Source organism: Malaya genurostris, chromosome 2 (genome assembly GCF_030247185.1).
Source record: "Malaya genurostris strain Urasoe2022 chromosome 2, Malgen_1.1, whole genome shotgun sequence".
NCBI classification, from domain to species: Eukaryota; Metazoa; Arthropoda; class Insecta; order Diptera; family Culicidae; genus Malaya; species Malaya genurostris.
The window spans coordinates 336,211,238-336,226,491 of record NC_080571.1 but is presented as its reverse complement, the minus strand read 5'-3'; the positions used below and the strand labels follow the sequence as shown (position 1 = coordinate 336,226,491).

The following is a 15,254-nucleotide window of genomic DNA, read 5'->3' as shown; positions in this document are numbered from 1 at the left end:
ATCGAGTCCATCTTTGACGTTTATTGGTGGTTTGTGTACCATGGAATACTGTGGAATGAGATAGAATATTGTAGAATAGAATAAAATAATACAGACTGAACAAATGAGCAAACCACTGATAGCTGTCAAACGATGTTCATTCAGTTCATTTTGTGAGGTTGTGTCGTTTTCATGTGAGACCTGATGGGTGAGATGATCTGTGAGTAAAGTGTAAGAGGAAGTGTATGCAAGAACGGTAATAAAGGCCACCGTTTCAGCTCAGGACTAACGATCGACCAATAGTAGAGATAAAAGTAGGGTATCGGTACTTCTCATTATACGAAAACCATTAGTCAGAGTGAGATCTGTTGTCTCTGTTCGATAGATTCGCTTCGAGTTTTCGCGTTGCTATAACAACAGTATTGAACAATTTTTCGAACTACTCTTTTTGCGGTTTTGCTTCACAAAACTGAAGCAAAGATATTGTAACACGAGCACACAATTTACAGTTTCACAAAACCAGATATACGACCATTGTCATTACAAAAACAACAACTAAACTATAAACCACAACAATTTTATACAATATATTTGAATTAGCAAAAAAAAACAGTGACCAAGTGGGCACCATAGCCTAGGAAGGTCTGTGTGTTGATTTAAAATAGAAGCTCATAGAAGTAAATCGTATCAAGGGTCCAGTGTAGAACTAAAGCAAGGGACTGCTGCCACTATGACTACTTACCAACAAAAGTGCTCAAATTTTATAATTTGTTCTGATGTTCGATTTATGATCGGAGGTGAAAAAGAAATATGTAGGGGAAGATGATTTAATACTGGATGCTATCCAAATTTTCGCAACCAAAGATTCGTTTTGTCATTTTCAAAATGTCTACCGATTTTGGTTACCGGCACCCCAAGGTGTTCGGTTACCGGCACTCCATTTTTTTCGACAATTCGTAAAAAATTGTTAGTGAAATGCAGGCTGCTGTCGAGACAAAGTTTTGGTCAAACATCTAGCTGCTCAAAACGTTTCCAAAACGTTTCCAAAGAAAATATCAGTTTTTTCTTTGAATAACTGGAGTTTTCACTTATATTTTTTCATTTTTTGTGAAATTTCATTGGGTGTCGGTAACCGAACACCTTTTTTGAAATGACCAAAATTTATCACTTTACTAAATCTTCTATATATACAAAAATGGATGTAAGTTTGTATGTTTGTAACGCCATAACTTCGGAACTACTGAACCGATTGGCACCAAACTTGGCACAGGTATTTCTTGCATTTCAGAGATGATTTATGGAGTATTGTCATAGGGAAGGGAGCGTAGCCAGTGTCATAAACAAGGGGGGGGGGGTCATGGAAAAATTCATATAACTTGACAAGAAAAGCCATAGAAACATTTTGCATACCTCAGATAACACTATTAGGGGGGGTAGATGTAGCAAGTGCCTTTAAAAAGGGGGGGTGTAATTGTTTTAAAACGGCATAACTCCGAAACTACTGAACGGATTGCTACCAAACTTGGCACAGATACTTCTTGCTCTTCTGAGAAGGTCATAAGGGTATTTTAGTGGGGGAAGTAGTGAGTGTCCTTAACAGGGGGGGTTATGCAAAAATTTGTCTGATTGGACGAGAATCGATACTTTTTTAAGACCATAAAAACATTTTGCATATAATAGATGTGATTTATGAGGGGTGGATGTAGCAATTGCCGTTAAAAAGGGGAGTGTAATGTTTGTAATGGCATAACTCCGGAACTACTGAACGGATTGATTCCAAACTTGGCACAAATACTTCTTGCATTTCAGAGATGGTTTGAGGTGTACTTTTTATAGGGGATAGGGCGTAGCAAGTGTCACAACCAGGGGGGTGGGGGGGGGGGGGTAGCGAGGTTTATGGAAAAATTCATATAACTTGACGAGAATCGATACGTTTTGATGACCATAGAAACATTTTGCATACCTTAGATATGACTAAATGGTGGATAAAGCAAGTGCATAAAAAAGAGGGGTGTAATGTTTGTAAGGCCATAACTCCGAAATTACTAAATGGATTGCTATCGAACTTGGCACATGTACTTCTAGCACACATAACTTGACGAAAATCGATGTTTTTGAAGACCTTAGAAACCTTAGATACCTCGCATACCTTAGATATGATTATATGGGGTATGGATGTAACAATTGTCTTTTAAAAGGGGATGTAATGTTTGCCACGGCATAACTCCGAAACTACTGAACGGATTGCTATCACACTTGGCACAGATGTTTTTTGCTCTTCAGATATAGTTGTAAGGGTATTTAAATGGGGGAGAGAACGTAGCAAGTGTCCTCAAAAGCGGTCATGAAAAAAATTATTCAATTTGACGAGAATCGATACTTTTAGACCATAGATACTTTTTGTGCAACTTAGATATGATTATAAGGGTATTCGTGTGGGGTGAACGTAATTCGTGCCTCTAAAAAGGAGGATGTAATGTTTGTAGCGGCAAAACTCTGTAACTACTGAACGGATTGCTATCAAATTTGTCACAGATTCTTCTTGCTCTTTAGAGATGATCATAAGGATATTTTCACGGAAGAGATTGTGCAGCAAGTGTCCTTAAAAAGAACGGAGAGGGTCAATGACAAAATTTATATAATTTGAAGAGAGTCAACATTTAGACTAGAGGAGGGGTTTTTGAAAATAAATTTTCATCTAAAATTTTTTGTAAAATAAGAGAGTGACAAGAATTTCAAGGTCATGGTAGATGGTATTGCTGTTGTTTATATGAATGCAACACAATTTTCTTTCAATAACTTCAAAAGAACTGGTTCCATTTTCCCGGGGAATTCAAAGAACTAAGGGAGAATAATCTATCATAAATACGAAACAACTAAACGAATCGCCACCAAGTTTGGCACATGTATAAAAAATGGGAAACGATATTTTTTGAAAAGCACAGATAACAGTTCGGCTGAAAAGTTCGTATCGTTTAATAGAAACATACATATTTTTGCCAAAATTCGTTTTTTTTATTCAACATAATTGCCATCAGAGGCGATGCAGCGAACTTTTCGATACCATTTTTGTAGTACGATTTGTCCTTTGCCTCAAAATTGGCCTCAGTTTCAGCGTTTATCTCTTCATTGCTTCTAAATTTTTTACCAGCCAGCATTCTCTTGAGGTCTGAGAACAGGAAAAAGTCACTGGGGGCCAAATCTGGAGAATACGGTGGATGAGGGAGCAATTCGAAGCCCAATTCGTTCAATTTCAGCATGGTTTTCATCGACTTGTGACACGGTGCATTGTCTTGATGAAACAAAACTTTTTTCTTCTTCAAATGAGGCCGTTTTTTTGAAATTTCGTCCTTCAAACACTCTAATAACGCTATATAATAGTCACTGTTGATGGTTTTTTTCCTTTTCAAGGTAGTCGATGAAAATTATACCATGCGAGTCCCAAAATACAGACGCCATAACCTTACCGGCCGATTGTTGAGTCTTTCCACGCTTTGGGTTCGGTTCATCGCGTGCAGTCCACTCAGCTGACTGTCGATTGGACTCCGGAGTGAAGTGATGGAGCCATGTTTCGTCCATTGTTATATATCGACGAAAAAAATCGGTTTTATTTCGATATAACAGCTCCAAACACTGCTCAGAATCATCAATTCGTTGTTGTTTTTGGTCGATTGTGAGCTCACGCGGCACCCATTTTGCACAAAGCTTTCTCATATCCAAATATTCGTGAATAATATGTCCAACACGTTCCTTTGATATCTTTAGGGTGTCAGCTATCTCGATCAACTTCACTTTACGGTCATTGAAAATCATTTTGTGGATTTTTTTCACGTTTTCATCGGTAACAGCCTATTTTGGGCGTCCACTGCGTTCATCGAAATTTTGCAAACCACTTACGAATTGTTGATTCGCCCGGTGCAGAGTCTGGATAACACTCATCAAGCCATTTTTTGGTATCGGCGGCACTTTTTTTCATCAAAAAGTAGTGTTTCATCAACACACGAAATTCCTTTTTTTCCATTTTTTTCACAATAACAAAAGTAGTTTCACTCAAAATGCAATATCCCACAAACTAATCATCAGACAGCTGTCAAATTTATACACGTATCTTTTGAAGGTTGGTACTAACTGAAAATGGTATGGATTTAATTCTAGTGGCGCCCTCTCATAGAAACGATACGAACTTTTCAGCCGATCTGTTATATATCAGAGTTTTCAGCAGCTCATCGACTCTTTAGCTCCAAACGAACACTTCATCCTCACAGATAGTCTGAGCACAATTGAAACTATCCGCTCAAACAGGACTGATAATAATGACCCGTTTTTCCCGATTAAGATTCTTTGTAGATTCTGAATATTTTGATTTTATGTTACACACATTGCTTCTTTCCAGGCAATGAGAGAGCGAACAATTTAGTCAAGTGTGGTGTTATTGAGGGTGAGATGTATGAATGGTCTCGCCTACTGCCCGTAAGCTTTTTAAGATGACGATGATCGCGGACTATGCTTGCAATCAATTTTTCCTTAAATATCGTTCATTTCTTTTCACTTGCAAAAAAAACTTATTTATCTTTTCTTGAAGACTACTGGAGTCTAAATTAAATTACCACCCAAACAATCAATATTAAAAATATTGCCATTTTTCACGAACTGTTACCCAATTTTGAATATTCCAAAATTTCAGGACAAAAATGTCCATAAAAAATTGCAGGGGCATATACCAAAGTATGAAACGATAGCAACTACCAAAACTCACTTCGAGTAAGAATTCCAATCAGTTTTGAGTATGCCCATAATCATGGCCTACTTGAGAAATGTAAAATAAAAATAAAAAATCGGAATAACCTTGACCATCTGACAATGACACATCGCTATAACTCAATCCTTCCGAAGTGCTCTTATGAAACTAACTCTTGTCCACTTGAAGTCGAGTAGCCACTTGAGAAGTGTAGCTAATTTTTGGCAATTCAAAATTTCGCACCCTCTTCAGCCGCAGACATAAAAACACACACACATACACCGAAACGACATACGAAAGGGAAGAGCACACAACAATTCATCAAGCACACAAACCGTAATAGGACTTCCCATGAACTTACCACTCGTCTCGCGTTCGGGTCTGCGCCCTGTTCCAACAGCTCGATAACACAGGCAGTATGTCCTCCTGCAGCAGCCAAAATTAGTGGCGTAGTGTAGTCCTGGAAGAGAAGAGGAGAGGAAAAAGAAAAATACAATTTTTAAATTTTCTTGTTTTTCGGCAGTACATCAACGCCCTGCAACTTCAACGGACATTTTTTTTGCTTTATTTCGGGGGGCACACGCTTCACGGTAAGCGGTAATCTTCAGTTTCCAAGTACTTTCAAATTGAATTACGTAACAAAACTCTCCAACCAGCAGTCAAACCTCCGGTCGGTGGCCCCCGCTCCGTGTACCGACAGCTCGCGCCTCCGAAACTCCGAAACCACCGAGGGGAGGGAGGGAGGGACTGAAATTGGAATTATGACGAACACGAGAGCAGCTCCCATTAAACATTTTAAATTATTCAAAAAGTGCACACAAAACGGTTCATCCCGCTTTACTCCCGTTGGCCCGGACGTGGAGTACTTCCATGATGATGTTGTTGTTTTTGTTGTTTTCATGTACTTTTATTTGAAGGCTTAGTTAAGTCCTTCGCCACAGCAACTAGGTGGCGGTGCCTAGGCGATGAAAGCACCGAAAAAAAAGCGAGGGGAATCTGTAACATTAAGTCAGTATGGAGCGCCACGGGGGAGAGGCTCCACAGGATGATAGCATAAAACTCCGGTAGGTTGAAGGAGACAGGAAGGGAGAGCAAATCCGAATGGTACGTATTTTCCGCTTTGTCGATAACTGGCAAAGATGGCAATAATAAGTTAAGTGTCTTTTCATCGCCTTTTTAACTGTTTTGGCTTCGAACCGGGAGAATCAAACCGTGTCAGGATTTTCTCTTAATCTTTAAACTGATTGACAAAACAATTTTTTTTGTCTACCGTTTTGAAAGTCATTTTATAGACTACAAATTCTACCAGTTCCGATACCTGGCACCGTCATTTTTTTACTCCACAAAATTTGAATGCCCATAGATTCGGACCGGGACTTTCTTTCGCTGTAGCATCCGGTGCCCTTGACAGGTACGCCTCTTCCACTGCCCGTCAAGCACACACACAAACATCAGTGCACTCTCTTCCGATGTCCTTAGGACATGAAAATTTAGCATGAAACGCCGTCGCGCTTCTTAATTTGATTGTGTCTCTAAATCTCTTTAAAGCACTTTTCATTAGCAGCCGCCGAAAATTGTTAACGAACCGACCGTCCGATTCAGACCTTCCATCAGCCGTAGGCCGGTTTCTTCGATCAGACAGCGGAATGCCGTAGCACAGGAGCGGGGTTATGGCTTATCCGTCCAGAGGGTTTCTGTCCGTTCAGGAAGTGGACATCGGAGCCACGGGCTGGTGGGCGGCATAAATTAAAACTCGATTGCGACGCCACCCTGAAGAGTGCATAAATTTGCGTTTTTTTCCTCCTGATTATTAAATTTAGCTCGTTTTACGCCGTTCAACTCGACTGGCCTCACCGAAGGTCCAGTCGTGTGAACTTGAACCAAGTACACCATTTGGGCTTAATTTTCCGGTGTGACGGATTTGAGCCTGGAAAAGGTATATGAAACGCGAAAGTTTTCATATTGCAGAAGGTAAAACCGTCCTTCAAATGATTAAAAATGAAAAAAAGAACTTCAAAAGAAGCCCAGAGGTTTACGAGTCTAGAAGTCTAGAAGTCTAGAAATCGAGAAGTCTAGAAGTCTAGAAGTCTAGAAGTCGAGAAGTCTAGAAGTCGAGAAGTCTAGAAGAAGTCTAGAAGTCTAGAAATCGAGAAGTCTAGAAGAAGTCTAGAAGTCGAGAAGTCTAGAAGAAGTCTAGAAGTCTAGAAGTCTAGAAGTCTAGAAGTCTAGAAGTCTAGAAGTCTAGAAGTCTAGAAGTCTAGAAGTCTAGAAGTCTAGAAGTCTAGAAGTCTAGAAGTCTAGAAGTCTAGAAGTCTAGGAGTCTAGAAGTCTAGAAGTCTAGAAGTCTAGAAGTCTAGAAGTCTAGAAGCCTAGAAGTCTAGAAGTCTAGAAGTCTAGAAGTCTAGAAGTCTAAAAGTCTAGAAGTCTAGAAGTCTAGAAGCCTAGAAGTCTAGAAGTCCAGAAGTCTAGAAGTCCAGAAGTCTAGAAGTCTAGAAGTCTAGAAGTCCAGAAGTCTAGAAGTCTAGAAGTCTAGAAGTCTAGAAGTCTAGAAGTCTAGAAGTCTAGAAGTCTAGAAGTCTAGAAGTCTAGAAGTCTAGAAGTCTAGAAGTCTAGAAGTCTAGAAGTCTAGAAGTCTAGAAGTCTAGGAGTCTAGAAGTCTAGAAGTCTAGGAGTCTAGAAGTCTAGAAGTCTAGAAGTCTAGAAGTCTAGAAGTCTAGAAGCCTAGAAGTCTAGAAGTCTAGAAGTCTAGAAGTCTAGAAGTCTAAAAGTCTAGAAGTCTAGAAGTCTAGAAGCCTAGAAGTCTAGAAGTCCAGAAGTCTAGAAGTCCAGAAGTCTAGAAGTCTAGAAGTCTAGAAGTCCAGAAGTCTAGAAGTCTAGAAGTCTAGAAGTCTAGAAGTCTAGAAGTCTAGAAGTCTAGAAGTCTAGAAGTCTAGAAGTCTAGAAGTCTAGAAGACTAGAAGTCTAGAAGTCTAGAAGTCTAGAAGTCTAGAAGTCTAGAAGTCTAGAAGTCCAGAAGTCTAGGAGTCTAGAAGTCTAGAAGTCTAGAAGTCTAGAAGTCTAGAAGTCTAGAAGTCTAGAAGTCCAGAAGTCTCGAAGTCTAGAAGTCTAGAAGTCTAGAAGTCTAGAAGTCTAGAAGTCTAGAAGTCTAGAAGTCTAGAAGTCTAGAAGTCTAGAAGTCTAGAAGTCTAGAAGTCTAGAAGTCGAGAAGTCTAGAAGAAGTCTAGAAGTCTAGAAGTCTAGAAGTCTAGAAGTCTAGAAGTCTAGAAGTCTAGAAGTCTAGAAGTCTAGAAGTCTAGAAGTCTAGAAGTCCAGAAGTCTCGAAGTCTAGAAGTCTAGAAGTCTAGAAGTCTAGAAGTCTAGAAGTCTAGAAGTCTAGAAGTCTAGAAGTCTAGAAGTCTAGAAGTCTAGAAGTCTAGGAGTCTAGAAGTCTAGAAGTCTAGAAGTCTAGAAGTCTAGAAGCCTAGAAGTCTAGAAGTCTAGAAGTCTAGAAGTCTAGAAGTCTAGAAGTCTAAAAGTCTAGAAGTCTAGAAGTCTAGAAGCCTAGAAGTCTAGAAGTCCAGAAGTCTAAAAGTCCAGAAGTCTAGAAGTCTAGAAGTCTAGAAGTCCAGAAGTCTAGAAGTCTAGAAGTCTAGAAGTCTAGAAGTCCAGAAGTCTAGGAGTCTAGAAGTCTAGAAGTCTAGAAGTCTAGAAGTCTAGAAGTCTAGAAGTCTAGAAGTCGAGAAGTCTAGAAGAAGTCTAGAAGTCTAGAAGTCTAGAAGTCTAGAAGTCTAGAAGTCGAGAAGTCTAGAAGTCGAGAAGTCTAGAAGAAGTCTAGAAGTCTAGAAATCGAGAAGTCTAGAAGAAGTCTAGAAGTCGAGAAGTCTAGAAGAAGTCTAGAAGTCTAGAAGTCTAGAAGTCTAGAAGTCTAGAAGTCTAGAAGTCTAGAAGTCTAGAAGTCTAGAAGTCTAGAAGTCTAGAAGTCTAGAAGTCTAGAAGTCTAGAAGTCGAGAAGTCTAGAAGTCTAGAAGTCTAGAAATCGAGAAGTCTAGAAGAAGTCTAGAAGTCGAGAAGTCTAGAAGAAGTCTAGAAGAATAGAAGTCTAGAAGTCTAGAAGTCTAGAAGTCTAGAAGTCTAGAAGTCTAGAAGTCTAGAAGTCGAGAAGTCTAGAAGAAGTCTAGAAGTCTAGAAGTCTAGAAGTCTAGAAGTCTAGAAGTCTAGAAGTCTAGAAGTCTAGAAGTCTAGAAGTCTAGAAGTCTAGAAGTCTAGAAGTCTAGAAGTCGAGAAGTCTAGAAGTCTAGAAGTCTAGAAATCGAGAAGTCTAGAAGAAGTCTAGAAGTCGAGAAGTCTAGAAGAAGTCTAGAAGAATAGAAGTCTAGAAGTCTAGAAGTCTAGAAGTCTAGAAGTCTAGAAGTCTAGAAGTCTAGAAGTCTAGAAGTCTAGAAGTCTAGAAGTCTAGAAGTCTAGAAGTCTAGAAGTCTAGAAGTCTAGAAGTCTAGAAGTCTAGAAGTCTAGAAGACTAGAAGTCTAAAAGTCTAGAAGTCTAGAAGTCTAGAAGTCTAGAAGTCTAGAAGTCTAGAAGTCTAGAAGTCTAGAAGTCTAAAAGTCTAGAAGTCTAGAAGTCAAGAAGTCTAGAAGTCTAGAAGCCTAGAAGTCTAGAAGTCTAGAAGTCTAGAAGTCTAGAAGTCTAGAAGTCTAAAAGTCTAGAAGTCCAGAAGTCTAGAAGCCTAGAAGTCTAGAAGTCTAGAAGTCCAGAAGTCTAGAAGTCCAGAAGTCTAGAAGTCTAGAAGTCTAGAAGTCCAGAAGTCTAGAAGTGTAGAAGTCTAGAAGTCTAGAAGTCTAGAAGTCTAGCAGTCTAGAAGTCTAGAAGTCTAGAAGTCTAGAAATCTAGAAATCTAGAAGTCTAAAAGTCTAGAAGTCTAGAAGTCTAGAAGTCTAGAAGTCCAGAAGCCTAGAAGTCTAGAAGTCTAGAAGTCTAGAAGTCTAGAAGTCTAGAAGTCTAGAAGTCTAGAAGACTAGAAGTCTAAAAGTCTAGAATTCTAGAAGTCTAGAAGTCTAGAAGTCTAGGAGCCTAGAAGTCTAGAAGTCTAGAAGTCTAGAAGTCTAAAAGTCTAGAAGTCTAAAAGTCTAGAAGTCTAGAAGTCTAGAAGTCTAGAAGTCCAGAAGCCTAGAAGTCTAGAAGTCTAGAAGTCTAGAAGCCTAGAAGTCTAGAAGTCTAGAAGACTAGAATTCTAAAAGTCTAGAAGTCTAGAAGTCTAGAAGTCTAGAAGCATAGAAGTCAAGAAGTCTAGAAGTCTAGAAGTCTAGAAGCCTAGATATCTAGAAGTCTAGAAGACTAGAAGTCTAAAAGTCTAGAAGTCTAGAAGTATAGAAGTCTAGAAGTCTAGAAGTCAAGAAGTCTAGAAGTCTAGATGTCTAGAAGTCAAGAAATCTAGAAGCCTAGAAGTCTAAAAGTCTAGAAGTCTAGAAGTCTAGAAGTCTAGAAGTCTAGAAGTCTAGAAGTCTAGAAGTCTAGAAGTCTAGAAGTCTAGAAGTCTAGAAGTCTAGAAGTCTAGAAGTCAAGAAGTCTAGAAGACTAGAAGTCTAGAAGTCTAGAAGTCTAGAAGTCTAGAAGTCTAAAAGTCTAGAAGTCTAGAAGTCTAGAAGTCTAGAAGTCTAGAAGTCCAGAAGCCTAGAAGTCTAGAAGTCTAGAAGTCCAGAAGCCTAGAAGTCTAGAAGTCTAGAAGACTAGAAGTCTAAAAGTCTAGAAGTCTAGAAGTCTAGAAGTCTAGAAGTCTAGAAGTCTAGAAGTCTAGAAGTCTAGAAGTCTAGAAGTCTAGAAGTCCAGAAGCCTAGAAGTCTAGAAGTCTAGAAGTCCAGAAGCCTAGAAGTCTAGAAGTCTAGAAGACTAGAAGTCTAAAAGTCTAAAAGTCTAGAAGTCTAGAAGTCTAGGAGTCTAGAAGTCTAGAAGTCTAGAAGTCTAGAAGTCTAGAAGTCTAGAAGTCTAGAAGTCAAGAAGTCTAGAAGTCTAGAAGCCTAGAAGTCTAGAAGTCTAGAAGTCTAGAAGTTTAAAAGTCTAGAAGTCCAGAAGTCTAGAAGCCTAGAAGTCTAGAAGTCTAGAAGTCCAGAAGTCTAGAAGTCCAGAAGTCTAGAAGTCCAGAAGTCTAGAAGTCTAGAAGTCTAGAAGTCCAGAAGTCTAGAAGTGTAGAAGTCTAGAAGTCTAGAAGTCTAGAAGTCTAGAAGTCTAGAAGTCTAGAAGTCTAGAAGTCTAGAAGTCTAGAAATCTAGAAATCTAGAAGTCTAAAAGTCTAGAAGTCTAGAAGTCTAGAAGTCTAGAAGTCTAGAAGTCTAGAAGTCCAGAAGCCTAGAAGTCTAGAAGTCTAGAAGTCTAGAAGTCTAGAAGTCTAGAAGTCTAGAAGTCTAGAAGACTAGAAGTCTAAAAGTCTAGAATTCTAGAAGTCTAGAAGTCTAGAAGTCTAGGAGCCTAGAAGTCTAGAAGTCTAGAAGTCTAGAAGTCTAAAAGTCTAGAAGTCTAGAAGTCTAGAAGTCTAGAAGTCTAGAAGTCCAGAAGCCTAGAAGTCTAGAAGTCTAGAAGTCTAGAAGCCTAGAAGTCTAGAAGTCTAGAAGACTAGAAGTCAAAAAGTCTAGAAGTCTAGAAGTCTAGAAGTCTAGAAGCATAGAAGTCAAGAAGTCTAGAAGTCTAGAAGTCTAGAAGTCAAGAAGTCTAGAAGCCAAGAAGTCTAAAAGTCTAGAAGTCTAGAAGTCTAGAAGTCTAGAAGTCTAGAAGTCTAGAAGTCTAGAAGTCTAGAAGTCTAGAAGTCTAGAAGTCTAGAAGTCTAGAAGTCTAGAAGTCTAGAAGACTAGAAGTCAAGAAGTCTGGAAGACTAGAAGTCTAGAAGTCTAGAAGTCTAGAAGTCTAGAAGTCTAAAAGTCAAGAAGTCTAGAAGTCTAGAAGTCTAGAAGTCTAGAAGTCCAGAAGCCTAGAAGTCTAGAAGTCTAGAAGTCCAGAAGCCTAGAAGTCTAGAAGTCTAGAAGACTAGAAGTCTAAAAGTCTAGAAGTCTAGAAGTCTAGAAGTCTAGAAGTCTAGAAGTCTAGAAGTCTAGAAGTCTAGAAGTCTAGAAGTCTAGAAGTCTAGAAGTCTAGAAGTCTAGAAGTCTAGAAGTCTAGAAGTCTAGAAGTCTAGAAGTCTAGAAGTCTAGAAGTCAAGAAGTCTAGAAGTCTAGAAGCCTAGAAGTCTAGAAGTCTAGAAGTCTAGAAGTCTAGAAGTCTAAAAGTCTAGAAGTCCAGAAGTCTAGAAGCCTAGAAGTCTAGAAGTCTAGAAGTCCAGAAGTCTAGAAGTCCAGAAGTCTAGAAGTCTAGAAGTCTAGAAGTCCAGAAGTCTAGAAGTGTAGAAGTGTAGAAGTCTAGAAGTCTAAAAGTCTAGAAGTCTAGAAGTCTAGAAGTCTAGAAATCTAGAAGTCTAGAAGTCTAAAAGTCTAGAAGTCTAGAAGTCTAGAAGTCTAGAAGTCTAGAAGTCCAGAAGCCTAGAAGTCTAGAAGTCTAGAAGTCTAGAAGTCTAGAAGTCTAGAAGTCTAGAAGTCTAGAAGACTAGAAGTCTAAAAGTCTAGAAGTCTAGAAGTCTAGAAGTCTAGAAGTCTAGAAGTCTAGGAGTCTAGAAGTCTAGAAGTCTAGAAGTCTAAAAGTCTAGAAGTCTAGAAGTCTAGAAGTCTAGAAGTCCAGAAGCCTAGAAGTCTAGAAGTCTAGAAGTCTAGAAGCCTAGAAGTCTAGAAGTCTAGAAGACTAGAAGTCTAAAAGTCTAGAAGTCTAGAAGTCTAGAAGTCTAGAAGTCTAGAAGTCTAGAAGTCTAGAAGTCTAGAAGTCCAGAAGCCTAGAAGTCTAGAAGTCTAGAAGTCTAGAAGTCTAGAAGACTAGAAGTCTAAAAGTCTAGAAGTCTAGAAGTCTAGAAGTCTAGAAGTCTAGAAGTCAAGAAGTCTAGAAGTCTAGAAGTCTAGAAGTCAAGAAGTCTAGAAGCCTAGAAGTCTAAAAGTCTAGATCTAGAAGTCTAGAAGTCTAGAAGTCTAGAAGTCTAGAAGTCTAGAAGACTAGAAGTCAAGAAGTCTAGAAGACTAGAAGTCTAGAAGTCTAGAAGTCTAGAAGTCTAGAAGTCTAAAAGTCTAGAAGTCTAGAAGTCTAGAAGTCTAGAAGTCTAGAAGTCCAGAAGCCTAGAAGTCTAGAAGTCTAGAAGTCCAGAAGCCTAGAAGTCTAGAAGTCTAGAAGTCTAGAAGACTAGAAGACTAGAAGTCTAGAAGTCTAGAAGTCTAGAAGTCTAGAAGTCTAGAAGTCTAGAAGTCTAGAAGTCTAGAAGTCTAGAAGTCTAGAAGTCTAGAAGTCTAGAAGTCAAGAAGTCTAGAAGTCTAGAAGCCTAGAAGTCTAGAAGTCTAGAAGTCTAGAAGTCTAGAAGTCTGAAAGTCTAGAAGTCCAGAAGTCTAGAAGCCTAGAAGTCTAGAAGTCTAGAAGTCCAGAAGTCTAGAAGTCCAGAAGTCTAGAAGTCTAGAAGTCAAGAAGTCCAGAAGTCTAGAAGTGTAGAAGTCTAGAAGTCTAGAAGTCTAGAAGTCTAGAAGTCTAGAAGTCTAGAAGTCTAGAAATCTAGAAGTCTAGAAGTCTAAAAGTCTAGAAGTCTAGAAGTCTAGAAGTCTAGAAGTCTAGAAGTCTAGAAGTCTAGAAGTCTAGAAGTCCAGAAGCCTAGAAGTCTAGAAGTCTAGAAGTCTAGAAGTCTAGAAGTCTAGAAGTCTAGAAGTCTAGAAGACTAGAAGTCTAAAAGTCTAGAATTCTAGAAGTCTAGAAGTCTAGAAGTCTAGAAGTCTAGGAGTCTAGAAGTCTAGAAGTCTAGAAGTCTAGTAGTCTAGAAGTCTAGAAGTTTAGAAGTCCAGAAACAAATCATCAGAGTGCAATAGCACAAAAGTACAAAAAGAACACAAAAAATACACAAAAAGCACCCAAAAAGTACACAAAAAGTTTACAAAGAGTACACAAAAAAATCACAAAAAGTACACAAAACAAACGAAAAGTACAAAAAGTACAAAAAGTACAAAAAGTACAAAAAGTACAAAAAGTACAAAAAGTACAAAAAGTACAAAAAGTACAAAAAGTACAAAAAGTACAAAAAGTACAAAAAGTACAAAAAGTACAAAAAGTACAAAAAGTACAAAAAGTACAAAAAGTACAAAAAGTACAAAAAGTACAAAAAGTACAAAAAGTACAAAAAGTACAAAAAGTACAAAAAGTACAAAAAGTACAAAAAGTACAAAAAGTACAAAAAGTACAAAAAGTACAAAAAGTACAAAAAGTACAAAAAGTACAAAAAGTACAAAAAGTACAAAAAGTACAAAAAGTACAAAAAGTACAAAAAGTACAAAAAGTACAAAAAGTACAAAAAGTACAGAAAGTACAAAAAGTACAAAAAGTACAAAAAGTACAAAAAGTACAAAAAGTACTGTCTGTCCTGTCCTGTCCTGTCCTGTCCTGTCCTGTCCTGTCCTGTCCTGTCCTGTCCTGTCCTGTCCTGTCCTGTCCTGTCCTGTCCTGTCCTGTCCTGTCCTGTCCTGTCCTGTCCTGTCCTGTCCTGTCCTGTCCTGTCCTGTCCTGTCCTGTCCTGTCCTGTCCTGTCCTGTCCTGTCCTGTCCTGTCCTGTCCTGTCCTGTCCTGTCCTGTCCTGTCCTGTCCTGTCCTGTCCTGTCCTGTCCTGTCCTGTCCTGTCCTGTCCTGTCCTGTCCTGTCCTGTCCTGTCCTGTCCTGTCCTGTCCTGTCCTGTCCTGTCCTGTCCTGTCCTGTCCTGTCCTGTCCTGTCCTGTCCTGTCCTGTCCTGTCCTGTCCTGTCCTGTCCTGTCCTGTCCTGTCCTGTCCTGTCCTGTCCTGTCCTGTCCTGTCCTGTCCTGTCCTGTCCTGTCCTGTCCTGTCCTGTCCTGTCCTGTCCTGTCCTGTCCTGTCCTGTCCTGTCCTGTCCTGTCCTGTCCTGTCCTGTCCTGTCCTGTCCTGTCCTGTCCTGTCCTGTCCTGTCCTGTCCTGTCCTGTCCTGTCCTGTCCTGTCCTGTCCTGTCCTGTCCTGTCCTGTCCTGTCCTGTCCTGTCCTGTCCTGTCCTGTCCTGTTTTGTCCTGTCCAGTTAAGTTTAAGTTAAGTTTAAGTTAAGTTTAAGTTAAGTTTAAGTTAAGTTTAAGTTAAGTTTAAGTTAAGTTTAAGTTAAGTTTAAGTTAAGTTTAAGTTAAGTTTAAGTTAAGTTTAAGTTAAGTTTAAGTTAAGTTTAAGTTAAGTTTAAGTTAAGTTTAAGTTAAGTTTAAGTTAAGTTTAAGTTAAGTTTAAGTTAAGTTTAAGTTAAGTTTAAGTTAAGTTTAAGTTAAGTTTAAGTTAAGTTTAAGTTAAGTTTAAGTTAAGTTTAAGTTAAGTTTAAGTTAAGTTTAAGTTAAGTTTAAGTTAAGTTTAAGTTAAGTTTAAGTTAAGTTTAAGTTAAGTTTAAGTTAAGTTTAAGTTAAGTTTAAGTTAAGTTTAAGTTAAGTTTAAGTTAAGTTTAAGTTAAGTTTAAGTTAAGTTTAAGTTAAGTTTAAGTT

At 38.7% G+C, this 15,254-nt stretch overlaps 1 protein-coding gene across 3 annotated transcripts in view; it reads right to left on the bottom strand.

Annotated features, from left to right (window-relative positions):
• The window catches only part of LOC131431694 (ankyrin repeat domain-containing protein 29), a 504,283-nt gene that overhangs the window by 33,951 nt on the left and 455,078 nt on the right, over positions 1 to 15,254 (bottom strand). For all 3 annotated transcript variants that reach the window (XM_058597553.1, XM_058597555.1, XM_058597554.1), the window contains exon 4: positions 5,079 to 5,177. In XM_058597553.1, coding sequence (XP_058453536.1) covers positions 5,079 to 5,177 — 99 coding nt within the window. The remainder of the gene's footprint in view (positions 1 to 5,078; positions 5,178 to 15,254) is intronic.